Source organism: Pelophylax lessonae (genome assembly GCF_965119305.1).
Source record: "Pelophylax lessonae genome assembly, chromosome: 2".
NCBI classification, from domain to species: Eukaryota; Metazoa; Chordata; class Amphibia; order Anura; family Ranidae; genus Pelophylax; species Pelophylax lessonae.
The window spans coordinates 583087288-583099904 of NC_138769.1; the positions used below are offsets into that span (position 1 = coordinate 583087288).

The window sequence follows — 12617 nt, forward strand, 5'->3', positions numbered from 1 at the left end:
TCTCTCTCTTGTCCTCTCATGTCTCTCTCTCTCTTGTCCTCTCATGTCTCTCTCTCTCTTGTCCTCTCATGTCTCTCTCTCTCTTGTCCTCTCATGTCTCTCTCTCTCTTGTCCTCTCATGTCTCTCTCTCTCTTGTCCTCTCATCTCTCTCTCTCTCTTGTCCTCTCATGTCTCTCTCTTGTCCTCTCATGTCTCTCTCTCTTGTCCTCTCATGTCTCTCCCATGTCCTCTCATGTCTCTCTCTCGTCCTCTCATGTCTCTCTCTCTTGTCCCCTCATGTCTCTGTCTCTTGTCCTCTCATGTCTCTCTTGTCCTCTCATGTCTCTCTCTCTCTTGTCCTCTCATGTCTCTATCTCTTGCTCTCTCTTGTCCTCTCATGTTTCTATCTCTTGTCCTCTCATGTCTCTATCTCTTGTCCTCTCATGTCTATCTCTTGTCCTCTTATGTCTCTCTCTCTTGTCCTCTCATGTCTCTCTCTTGTTCTCTCGTGTCTCTGTCCTCTCATGTCTCTCTTTCTTGTTCTCTCGTGTCTCTGTCCTCTCATGTCTCTCCTTACCTCCCTCCCTCCCATCTGCAGAGTCGATGTTTCCTCTATGGCTCCTATGCCCTGTCACAGGCGGAGGCGGAGTACATTTCATATCACTCCGCCTGTGACAGAAGCCGGCGCTATACAGGAAGCATCCGCTCTGCTTCCTGTAGTGCCTCTGGCTATGTTTACAGCGATGCACGGGGATGGTCGGGGACCCGCAATCTGGGCTTACCGACCCGCCATCCCAAAGCAGGAGGTGGCGCTGGGATCGTGTCGGGGCTCGGGGGGAACGGGAACGGCGTTCCTGTTGTAGAATAAGTACAGGGACGCCGTTCCCATGCGTTCCCGCAGGACTCGAGCCCTGAGCCCGCTGCTGACAGTGACACGGGGCTCGGGGCCCCTGGACATTCGGGGCCCTGGGCAGTTTCCCAGGTTGCCCCCCCCCCCCCCCAACACCGGCCCTGCATGCAAATACACACAAAGTAAACATGAGAAATTTTGGCCAGAAATACTAATGCTCAAACATCAGTACTGTGTGCAAATACCTTTATTTTTATAGTATAATTCGGTATATTAATTCATTTTTTATTTTACATGCCTTTATTTATATTTTTCTCCAAGGTTACATGCAGACTAAGTGGCCCAGTATATCTTTTTTTGAAACATTTAATTTAATTTTGGATAAACAACAACAGGAAAGTATAGAATGAAATATAAATAATAACCCATGGCAAGTGCAAAGGGAGATATTGTGGGTGGCAGCACAATTAGTTGTGATGATCAGGTTATGGTTCATACAAAATATAACAGAAAATATACATTTGTTACTAAGTATTTTCATAGGGTATTCTGTAGATTAACCCCTGGTTCACACCAGTATGACTTGTCTTGGGATTTGACAGTTCAAAATCACATGACAAGTCACGCCTCATCGCCAGCAAATTGTTAAAATTGTTGCGACTCAAGTTGCAACAACTTTGAAAAAGGTTCCTGCACTACTTTTCTACAATTTCATTGCCACTTGCATTGACTTCTGTTAAATGAAGTCACAATCCGCAATTAAATCAGAGGTCCAAATCACACTGATCTGTGGCTTTGAAATCCTGCTGAAGTAGCGTGATTTCAAAGCTGCACTGGTGTGAAACAGGGCTTAGGGCCCATTTATAATTTGCCATTAAGACATGTTGGAGTAATGGGCATGTTAATGCACACATTACCACAAAACATATAAATGTATATTACATTAGGGCTATACATTCTGAATAGTACCCCAATGCATTAAAGCAATGAAGCTCTGCACATATACATTGTAGTGTACCACAACGCACAGTAACACACCACCATGTGTTGTGAAGCTCCGTGTGAGAAAAAATGCAGCATGTCCATTATTTTGTCATGGTACATTGTCAGTCTATTTTTTTTTTTTTGGGCTACCTTAAAGTGGTTGTGAAGCCTAAACATTTTTTACCTTAATGCATTCCCTGAATTAAGGTAAAAAATGTTTAAGCATGTGTATCGCCCCCTTATCGCCCTTATACTTACCTGAGCAGGATCTTCATCCAGCGCTGTGTCCGTCTGTTGAGGCTCTCTCCTCTTCTCCCCGCTTTTCAAAAGCTTTGCTGAGAGCAGTGGGAGCCATTGCTTCTTTCTGCTGTCAGTCAGTCAAATCCTGTGATGGGGGATTTAGAGTGAAGCCTTGCCTTGCTGTCTGTGTCTATAGATGCAGGAATTGCAGCTCGGGATCGGGATTCTTCTTCTAAGGACAGGAAGACTAGCTTCACATCTGTAAGGGTAAGTCACGTATTCCCGCACCCGGATGCAGCTGCATACAAAAATGTGGTATGGTTTCCCGCATGTAAAAACGCATGGTGCCAAAGCAGTTTAAAACAAGTAAATACTTTCCAATCTGTTTACTAATGCTAGCATAAGGATTAAAATTAATAAATGTTGATTGGGAGAGTGAAGTTCCACTTTAAAGTCTTAGAAATTTTACATTGAGGAACATTATTCCGAAATTGTTTGACAATTTTTAAACGCAGCTTTTACGGATTGGTGAATCTCTGCCCAGCTGTTCTTTTTATATTTATTATGTTACGGACCTAACACTGGTCGACCTAAATCTTCTTCCAGCTCTTCCTTGTTAGTAGCACTTTGCCAGATTTTTGTTGCCCTGGCCTAACTTTTTTGAGACTTGTTGCTGCCATCAATTTCAAAATTACCTTATTTTTTTCTTAAAATAGTAAATTTTCTCAATTTAAACATTTGATATGTTTTCTATTGTGAATAAAATATCAGCTTATGAGATTTTCAAATCATTGCATTCTGTTTTTATGTCGATTTTACACAGCGCCCCAACTTTTTTGGAATTGGGGCTGTATTTATGGCTGTTTATGAAATATTGTTTTAGGTATAAAGTTAGCAAATGGTCCTACCTTGTAGGTTAGTTAAAGGCAACTTGAAGAGTCCTCCAGCAGGGGGCGCAGCTGCTAATCCAGGGAGAGTAGCTAGTGTAGCAGTGGGAAAATTCCATACAGCCAGGCCCTGTTGGCCAGCCATTTGCCCAGGAATACTGATGGGGATAAGAACAGGTTGAGTAACTGCTCCTGTTGGAGTCATGACTCCTGTGACAAGTGTAGCTAGATTTTCCTGAGTCAAGACCTGCAAAAGAAAACTATATGTTGTATTGCTACATTTACTTTACAAACACTATCTCAGATCAGTGAAAGAAAAATACTTTAAACTCTTGCGAACCAGCCACTTTACATATATGGCTGGTCACCTCCCGTATTGTTCCAGAAGGACATACTGGTACATCCTTTTTGAACGGAGCTTACACAGTCCTTTGATTGGGCTGTGACTGGACACAGTAGATCACAGGCAAAAGGTACAAAGCCAATAGAAGAGGCTCTGTACTACCTGACTGCTGTGACCAATAACAGCATCACAGAAAGTAAACACAGCTAGCAGCCGTATGTCACATACTGGCCAGTGATTAGTAAGCACAGTTTGTTCTCACACACCATTCGATGTATGAGGAAAGAGAGCCTTCTGAACACCAGCAACCATCAGTGCAATACAGTAGAGTGGCAATAGTAATAAAATCCACCCCTTTCTGTAATTCACCCCGCTTTTTCATATGCATATGTCAGCATCATCTGGTCTCTGAAAGGACCTGTATATTAATCCGTCACCTACCTTATCTAGCGTATCTGTACATTAACCACTTTATCTCCCACCTCCCATTGTATGTAACCTGTGCATTAACCCCTTCACCTCCTGATCCAGGATGTTTTTACTTGCATGGTTCTTTATTTCCAGCAAAATTGTGGCAAAAAAATCAGATCACCTTGGGGTGTCTTCTTTCCAAACCAGAGTTATTTTGGGGGGTTGTCGTACTAGCCTGACACTTTTATTTGCTATGTTTTGAAACAGAAAATAAGATAATTTTTTTTTCCACAAAAATAAAGAAACCCAGTGGTTATTAACCTTTTTCTCTGCCAGAGACATTTCTGCATTTTTTTGCACATGTTAAAAATAATTTTAGGCCTGAGGATTAGTTAAAACCCCCAAAGAGTATATATTTTCTGAAAGCAGAGACCTCGGAGAAGAAAATTTTGGTCAGCTAATGTTAATACGAATGTAAATTTTCAGTAAAAAATAAACAGTAATTTTAGTGCACACAAATGCAAAAAAATTAGATTTTTTACTTACCGTTTACCAACGGGCGTAGCTTCTGCTTTAAATCATAAGCCCCTCCCACTAGTAGTGACCAGGTATAGCCAAAGGCTCTGACATGCCCAGGGGGGCGTGGTCCCTGGGTTATTACCCCTGGCCTCACTGTTGCAGTTTAGTTGCAAGCAGTGAATAATAACCAAAACCCAACTCTTCAGAGAAAAGAAGGGTGGGAGCTACGTCCATCGGTGGACTCAGAGAAATGGATTTTACGGTAAGTAAAAAATCCCATTTTCTCTTTCGCCCACCGATGGACGTAGCTGCTGCTTTAAATCATAGACGGATGGGACATCCAAAAGCAGTAACCACTGAGGGGTGAGGAAAGGACAAACTTAAAAGAATGAAATTCCCACGGCTAACATAGCCAACTACATAACATGGAGCCCAACAAGCAACAGCTGGGGCTCAATTGTAGCAAAACCATAAAGGAGAAGGAAAAGTAGACTGCCCCTTAAATGGCAGAATGCAAAACCTTGTGGCCAAAGGATGCATCCGAGGATGTTAACACATCCACTCTGTAAAACTTGGTGAACGTATGTACAGGCGACCAAGTTGCCGCCTTGCAAACCTTGCTTCACTGACGCCTGATGGCGGAAAGCCCAAGAGGCACTTAACGCCCGCGTAGAGTGAGCCGTGACAGGGAAAGGAAGAACCTTGCCCTTAAGAGAATATGCCTTTCACCACTGTCTGTCTGATCCATTGAGAGATGGTCGCCGCAGACGCAGCCTGAACCTTACGGGGTCCATCCGTATTCACAAACAGAGAGTCCGACTTATGAAAGGACTCGGTAGTCTTTAGATACACCCGTATCACCCGAACCACATCCAAGCAATGCAAGGCAACTTCCTTAGGATGTGGAGGTTTCGGACAGAGTGATGGAAGCACTATGTCTTCATTCAGATGGAAGTCTGAAACCACCTTAGGAAGAAACAATGGATTAGGCCGTAACACAACCTTATCCCTCTGTATTACCAGATAAGAAGAGCGGCAAGATAGCACCGCTAGTTCAGAAACCCTGCGCGCAGAGGTGATAGCCACCAAAAAGGAAACTTTCTGCGACAAGGCGAGCAAGGAAATACGTCTTACGTTCTTGAAAGGAGATTTCTGAAGAACCGATTGAACCAAATTAAGGTCCCAAGGAGGTGACGGAGACCTCCTGGGGGGAACCAAATGGCGAACCCCCTGAAGAAACGTGCGAATCAAAGAGTGCGTAGCCAAAGGGCATTGAAAGTACACAGCCAAGGCAGAGAGCTGACACTGAAGAGTGCCCAACGCCAAAATGTTGGTCAACCCCTTTCTGTAGAAAAGTCAGGATCCTGCTGATGGCAAAGTATCTAGGATGCAACTTCAGCGATTTGCACCAAGCAATGTATGCTTTCCACGTACGATGGTAAATCTTCGGAGAAGTGGACTTCCTAGCCTTGAGTAAGGTAGGGATCACAGAATCAGACAGACCCCTGTTCTTTAACACCTTTCTCTCAACAGCCAAGCTGTTAAAGCCAGCGACTGTAAAGCAGGATGTACAGTGGGTACGGAAAGTATTCAGACCCCCTTAAATTTTTCACTCTTTTTTATATTGCAGCCATTTGCTAAAATCATTTAAGTTCATTCTTCTTCCTCATGAATGTACACATAGCACCCCATACTGACAGAAAAACACAGAATTGTTGACATTGTTGCAGATTTATTAAAAAAGAAAAACTGAAATATCACATGGTCCTAAGTATTCAGACCCTTTGCTCAGTATTTAGTAGAAGCCCCCTTTTGATCTAATACAGCCAGGAGTCTTTTTGGGAAAGATGCAACAAGTCTTTCACACCTGGATTTGGGGATCCTCTGCAATTCCTCCTTGCAGATCCTCTCCAGTTCTGTCAGGTTGGATGGTAAACGTTGGTGGACAGCCATTTTTAGGTCTCTCCAGAGATGCTCAATTGGGTTTAAGTCAGGGCTCTGGCTGGGCCATTCAAGAACAGTCACGGAGTTGTTGTGAAGCCACCCCTTCATTATTTTAGCTGTGTGCTTAGGGTCATTGTCTTGTTGGAAGGTAAACCTTCGGCCCAGTCTGAGGTCCAGAGCACTCTGGAGAAGGTTTTTGTCCAGGATATCCCTGTACTTGGCCGCATTCATCTTTCCCTCGATTGCAACCAGTCGTCCTGTCCCTGCAGCTGAAAAACACCCCACAGCATGATGCTGCCACCACCATGCTTCACTGTTGGGACTGTATTGGACAGGTGATGAGCAGTGCCTGGTTTTCTCCACACATACCGCTTAGAATTAAGGCCAAAAAGTTCTATTTTGGTCTCATCAGACCAGAGAATCTTATTTCTCACCATCTTGGAGTCCTTCAGGTGTTTTTTAGCAAACTCCATGCGGGCTTTCATGTGTCTTACACTGAGGAGAGGCTTCCGTCGGGCCACTCTGCCATAAAGCCCGATTGGTGGAGGGCTGCAGTGATGGTTGACTTTCTACAACTTTCTCCTGACTGCATCTCTGGAGCTTAGCCACAGTGATCTTTGGGTTCTTCTTTACCTCTCTCACCAAGGCTCTTCTCCCCCGATAGCTCAGTTTGGCCGGACGGCCAGCTCTAGGAAGGGTTCTGGTCGTCCCAAACGTCTTCCATTTGAGGATTATGGAGGCCACTGTGCTCTTAGGAACCTTAAGTGCAGCAGAAATCTTTTTGTAACCTTGGCCAGATCTGTGCCTTGCCACAATTCTGTCTCTGAGCTCTTCAGGCAGTTCCTTTGACCTCATGATTCTCATTTGCTCTGACATGCATTGTGATCTGGAAGGTCTTATATAGACAGGTGTGTGGCTTTCCTAATCAAGTCCAATCAGTATAATCAAACACAGCTGGACTCAAATGAAGGTGTAGAACTATCTCAAGGATGATCAGAAGAAATGGAAAGCGCCTGAGTTAAATATATGAGTGTCACAGCAAAGGGTCTGAATACTTAGGACCATGTGATATTTCAGTTTTTCTTTTTTAATAAATCTGCAACAATGTCAACAATTCTGTGTTTTTCTGTCAGTATGGGGTGCTATGTGTACATTCATGAGGAAGAAGAATGAACTTAAATGATTTTAGCAAATGGCTGCAATATAACAAAGAGTGAAAAATTTAAGGGGGTCTGAATACTTTCCGTACCCACTGTAAGATCGGACCTTGAGATAGAGGAACTTCCCGTAGAGGAAGTGTCCACAGACCTGCGACCTTCAGCCGAATCACGGTGGCGTACCAGGATCTCTGGGGCCAATCTGGAGCCACCAGAATTACCAAAATCCTCTCTACCTCGACCCTGCGTAGCAGGCGATATAAAAGTTTCAGCGGAGGAAACGCATAAATTAGCCCATACTGGCTCCAGGGAGCCACCAGGGTGTCTATTGCATCGCCTGAGGATTTCAGGACTGAGCCACAAACTTTGAAACTTTCCTGTTTTTTCTGGAGACAAACAGGTCCACATCCGGGGTCCCCCACCAGAGACACAGCTGGTGGAACACTTGTGGATGCAGGGACCACTCTCCCTGATCCAGGGTTCTAAGACTCAGGTAGTCAGCCTGCCAATTGTCTACGCCAGGAATGTACACGGGGGATAGGGCTGGGATGTAGTCCTTTGCCCAGTGCAGGATCTCAGCTACCTCCAGACCCACCAGGGCACTCCTGGTGCCCCCTTGATGATTGACATAAGCCACTGCCGTGACATTGTCGAACTGGACTCGGACAGAACACCCCTTGAGATTGTCCATCCAGTGGAACAGGCTCAACTTGATTGCTCTCAGTTCCAGAACGTTGATCGGGAGCTTGGACTCTTCCAACGTCCAGGTCCCTTGAACATTCAGGGTGCCCAGCACTCCCCCCAACTGATCAGACAGGCATCTGTCATCACCACCGTCCAGAATACTGGATGGAAGGATTTCCGTGGAGAAGATTCAGAGAGCTGAGCCACCAATTCAGGGAGTCCTTGGATCTCTGACTCAAACTAATCAGACTGTCCAGGGATAGAGGATCCTTGTCCCATTTGACAAGGATCTCCCATTGCAAAAGTCTTTTGTGGGCCTGAGCATATGGTACGGCATCGACGGAGGACACCATCAGGCCCAGCACCTGCAAAGATGACCTGAGAGACACCAGGTAGCAAGCCAGCAGCGACAGAATCACTTCCCTTAACTTCTGTAACTTCACAGGAGGTAGAAATACCTTTGCCGAAGCTGAATCCAGGATCATCCCTAGATACTCCAGTCTGGTTGTTGGAACCAGTGCAGATTTCTGAAGATTGAGATTCCAACCAAACTGCTTCAGAGTGTGAATGGTCACCTCCAAATCCCATTCCAATGTCACAGACGAGTCCACTCGGAGAAGATGATCATCCAGGTGGCCCAGAATCGCTATTCCTCTCTGTCGTAGCAGAGCCAGGATAGGGGCTAACACCTTGGTGAAGACCCTGGGAGCAGAGGCGAGACCAAACGGTAATGCCAGAAATTGCAAATGGTCTTTGCCCACCGCGAAGCGGAGGAATCGTTTATGACCCTGGCATATAGGGACATGGAGATAGGCATCCTTAATATCGATCGAGGCCAGCAGGTCCCCCTGATGCAAGAACACCACCACTGACCGCAGGGACTCCATGCAAAATTTCTGGACGCGCACAAAGCGGTTCAGCAAAATTTCTGGATGCACATAAAGCGGTTCAGAGTTTTGAGGTCCAAGATTGGATGCAATTTGCCCTCCTTCCATGGAACGGTAAACAAGTTTGAATAGAACCCTCGAAAGTGTTCCTGATGAACTGGTACAATCATGCCTTGTGACAGCATATCCCGAATCGCTTCCTGCAGCCCTGCAAGGCAGTCTGGGGACAGCTGAAGAATGGAGGGAAAAAATCTGTCTGGCGGACGGGACTGAAACTCTATCTTGTACCCGGACTGAATTACCTCGTGGACCCACCTGTCGTGCAACAGTAAGGTCCAAGGATCCAGGAAGAAATGGAGACGTCAGAGACATACTTTTGGACACAGCTCTTAAACTACAATTACATACAGAGGATCTGGAAGATAGGAGTCGCCGGTGTAATTTGAATCTCAGAGGATTGTCGGAGATAGAGGGGAAGGAACACTTGCAGGAGAAGGTGAGAGAATTTTTTTTTAAAAATACTGGGCCTTACCTCCTCTACAACACTGGAAATGGACAGAGTTCATAGGATACCAGGTTCTAAATATGGTGACGTTAGTAGACCCCGAGATAAAGTGTGTCGGATGCATTACTATACATAATATTTTATAGGAAACTGGAGTATTTTGTTTGTTTGCACTTTATATACTTTTTCTGGACAGTTGGCCGAAAATTTATATTGATTTTGCACTTCATAGATATTTTCCAGGAAGCTTGCCAATTTAGTTTTTTTTTTTTTTTGGTTTGCACTTTATTTTTGCACAATATATTTATTACATATACCTTGCTAATATTTTATAGGAAACTGGACTATTTTGTTTGTTTGCACTTTATATACTTTTTCTGGACAGTCGGCCGAAAATTTATATTGATTTTTACTTTATAGATATTTCCCAGGAAGTTGGTCATTTTTTCTGATTGCACTTTACTAGGAAGCAATTTGAATGGCCTTTGCCTCACATATATATTGTTTCATATACGTTTCTTGTGTCATTTATAGATAATTTCTTTGTATCTGCACTTTTTGTTTGGAGACTTATTGGAATATTGACTTGTGGTGTAGAACAGTAGATTATCACCTATAATTGAAACCATCTGGGAATATATTGATTCACGTATTTATTATAGCTGCTCCTTTTTTTTATTCTCCTCTCACGAGATGTTTTAGCACTATATAGTACACCAGGGAGTTTCCTCCTTTTCTTTTTTTTTATACAATATTTCACAATATGTCAGGTAGGGGCATTCACGCCTCCTTCACCTTTTGTGGTGACACGGGTGGATTTTATTTTTTCCCCTTCTTTTTTGCTTGTGGTCTTAATATATTTTTTTTCTTTGAAGGGGGAGGAGAAAGAGAGAGAATATTTTTTTGGTCTCCACTCTTTCGCTTCTCTTTAAGGTTTATGATTTTATATTGACATAATAATAACACCTTTCTATTTAAGAGATTAGGGAATAGCACAAGAATAATACACATTATTAATGATTTTTTTTTTTTCGGCCTAACAAGAATAGAGGCCTCCCTAGACATAAATATTGACTAGGATGTAGCACCAGAGAGTAATAAGAGTGATATGAAGAGGTATATGTTTTTTTTTTTCTTTCTTCTTCTCTCTTTTTCCTTTTTTTGGGGGGAGGAGGGAGGGGAATTAGGTGTTTTTCTGGCTCCCCTTGTTGGGAGATGGAGGATCGGTTCTACGTTGACAATAATAATAATAATACGCTTCATTTTTTTTTTTTGGGGGGGGGGGGGGGAGATTGAAGACCAACATAATAATGACACAGTAATGCATCCTCTTTTCTCTCTATCCCCCCGCCCTTTTTTTTGCTTTAATATATAGAGATGAATAGTATCCATCCAGTATATATGATTAAATGTGAAGAGACTGGTTAAAATAATAAATGTTATATTGAATTTTTTTTTTCCAAGAAAAAATATAATATTTATTGAGTATAAACAGTACACTGAATAAATAACATGAGCGGTAAATAGAACCATGTACAAAACCAGTGTTCAGAAAAATACAAATGTACAAAGAATATAACAGCAACATCACAAAGAAACGACATCCATATATCATTGCATTCAGGTGACTATTATAGCGAGCATGTGCCCATGTGCATAGAGGGAAGGAGAAATAAACACACGCAGACATTGGACAATGAGTATTGGCACATACTCAGAGGAGACAAAATACTGGGGCCAATACTTCCCGAAAGGCCCCCCATCATCTATAAGAGGGACAAAAATTTGAAAGATTTTATAGCCCCCACCCCAGTCGAAAAACCTGCCATCCCTAGAATGTTTGCTAATCTAAAAGGTTTCTTTCCTTGCAAGAAATGTCGTGTATGTAAAGAATTAAATACACAAAGGACCCAAACCTTTAGTTCTACAGTAACCAAGAAGAACTATGACATCAAAAACTTTGTCACCTGCCACACTAAAGGGGTTGTTTACCTCCTCACGTGTGGATGTGGTTTACAGTATGTGGGGAGGACCATTAGGACCCCAAGTATCAGAATAGGTGAACACCTTACCAATATACAAACTGGTTTCCCTGGACATAGTCTCTCAACTCATCACGACAAGTGCCACCAAAGAAGTTATTCTAATTTGAAAGCTGTCGTGATTGAGAACTACTCCCCCCATTGGAGAGGAAGTGGCATGAAGAGAACTATCTCCAGGAGAGAAACCTTTTGGATACATGAATTAAAGTGTTATCAGCCTTGGGGTATGAATGTGGAATGGGACATCAATGCCCATATTAACAACCACTAGTTCCTCCACACAAATAGACAAGAAAATACCTTTCAGTTACTTTCCTTCTTCTGGTCAACCTTTTTCCTTTTTTTCCCCTTCATAAGAATATTGGGCACTTGCAGTATAAGTGTCCAATTTAGTATATGTTTTTATAATTTTAATCAATTTTATGTGATTTATATACATATAAGAGTGTGGATGGAGACTCCCATTGAGGTGTTTTACACCAAGTACTGACCCCAAATTGTATGTTCAGTATTTTATGAATTTTTATCATATAATATTTGGGATTTTTAATACAATTTTAAACATTTTTAATATTTTTTTTATATATTGTCAATATGAATTCCTTCTATTTTCTGATTTTATATTTTTATTCATCTCCTCGAGGTTTGTTCCTGAGGATGACCTTTTTAAATTCAAGTGTTTAGACATTAAATATAGTTTTTTAACTTTCACAACGTCCGCCTAATAAATTGAAACCTTTTTTCCCTTTATTCCTTTCTAAGAGCCTTGCTAGGACGTTAGAATAAGGCTGCACTGCTTGCCTTTGCATGTGAAGAAACACTATGCACACCGGATGACTGTGAAGGACAATCCTTTTACAGCTCGGTGTCATGGGTGGCACTTCCTGTTTACGTCCGCCGCGATTGGCCGATGACGACACCAGAAGGACGTCCCAACACTTCCGGGTCCTCATTCCGATATGCTGGGATTGGTCGACATCGAGACCGGAAGTGCGTCACAACACTTCCGGGTCCCCGCTGCGGCCGCACCGGAAGCCTCCATCAGCCACAATATTTACGAGAGATGCTGGCAGCACGGCTACAGCTCCAGTCCCAGAAGCCGACTCTTCAGTGGAAACGCGTCGGGGGGAGCTAGCCGTGCTGCTAACAGTCTCGGACCGTACTGCAGACGTCCGAGACCATAC

General features: G+C 43.2%; 1 protein-coding gene across 1 annotated transcript in view; it reads right to left on the reverse strand.

The window, feature by feature from the left end:
* POU6F1 (POU class 6 homeobox 1) overlaps positions 1-12617 on the reverse strand; it is a 220988-nt gene that overhangs the window by 139637 nt on the left and 68734 nt on the right. The window contains exon 4 of the mRNA XM_082247200.1: positions 2963-3188. Coding sequence (XP_082103326.1) covers positions 2963-3188 — 226 coding nt within the window. The remainder of the gene's footprint in view (positions 1-2962; positions 3189-12617) is intronic.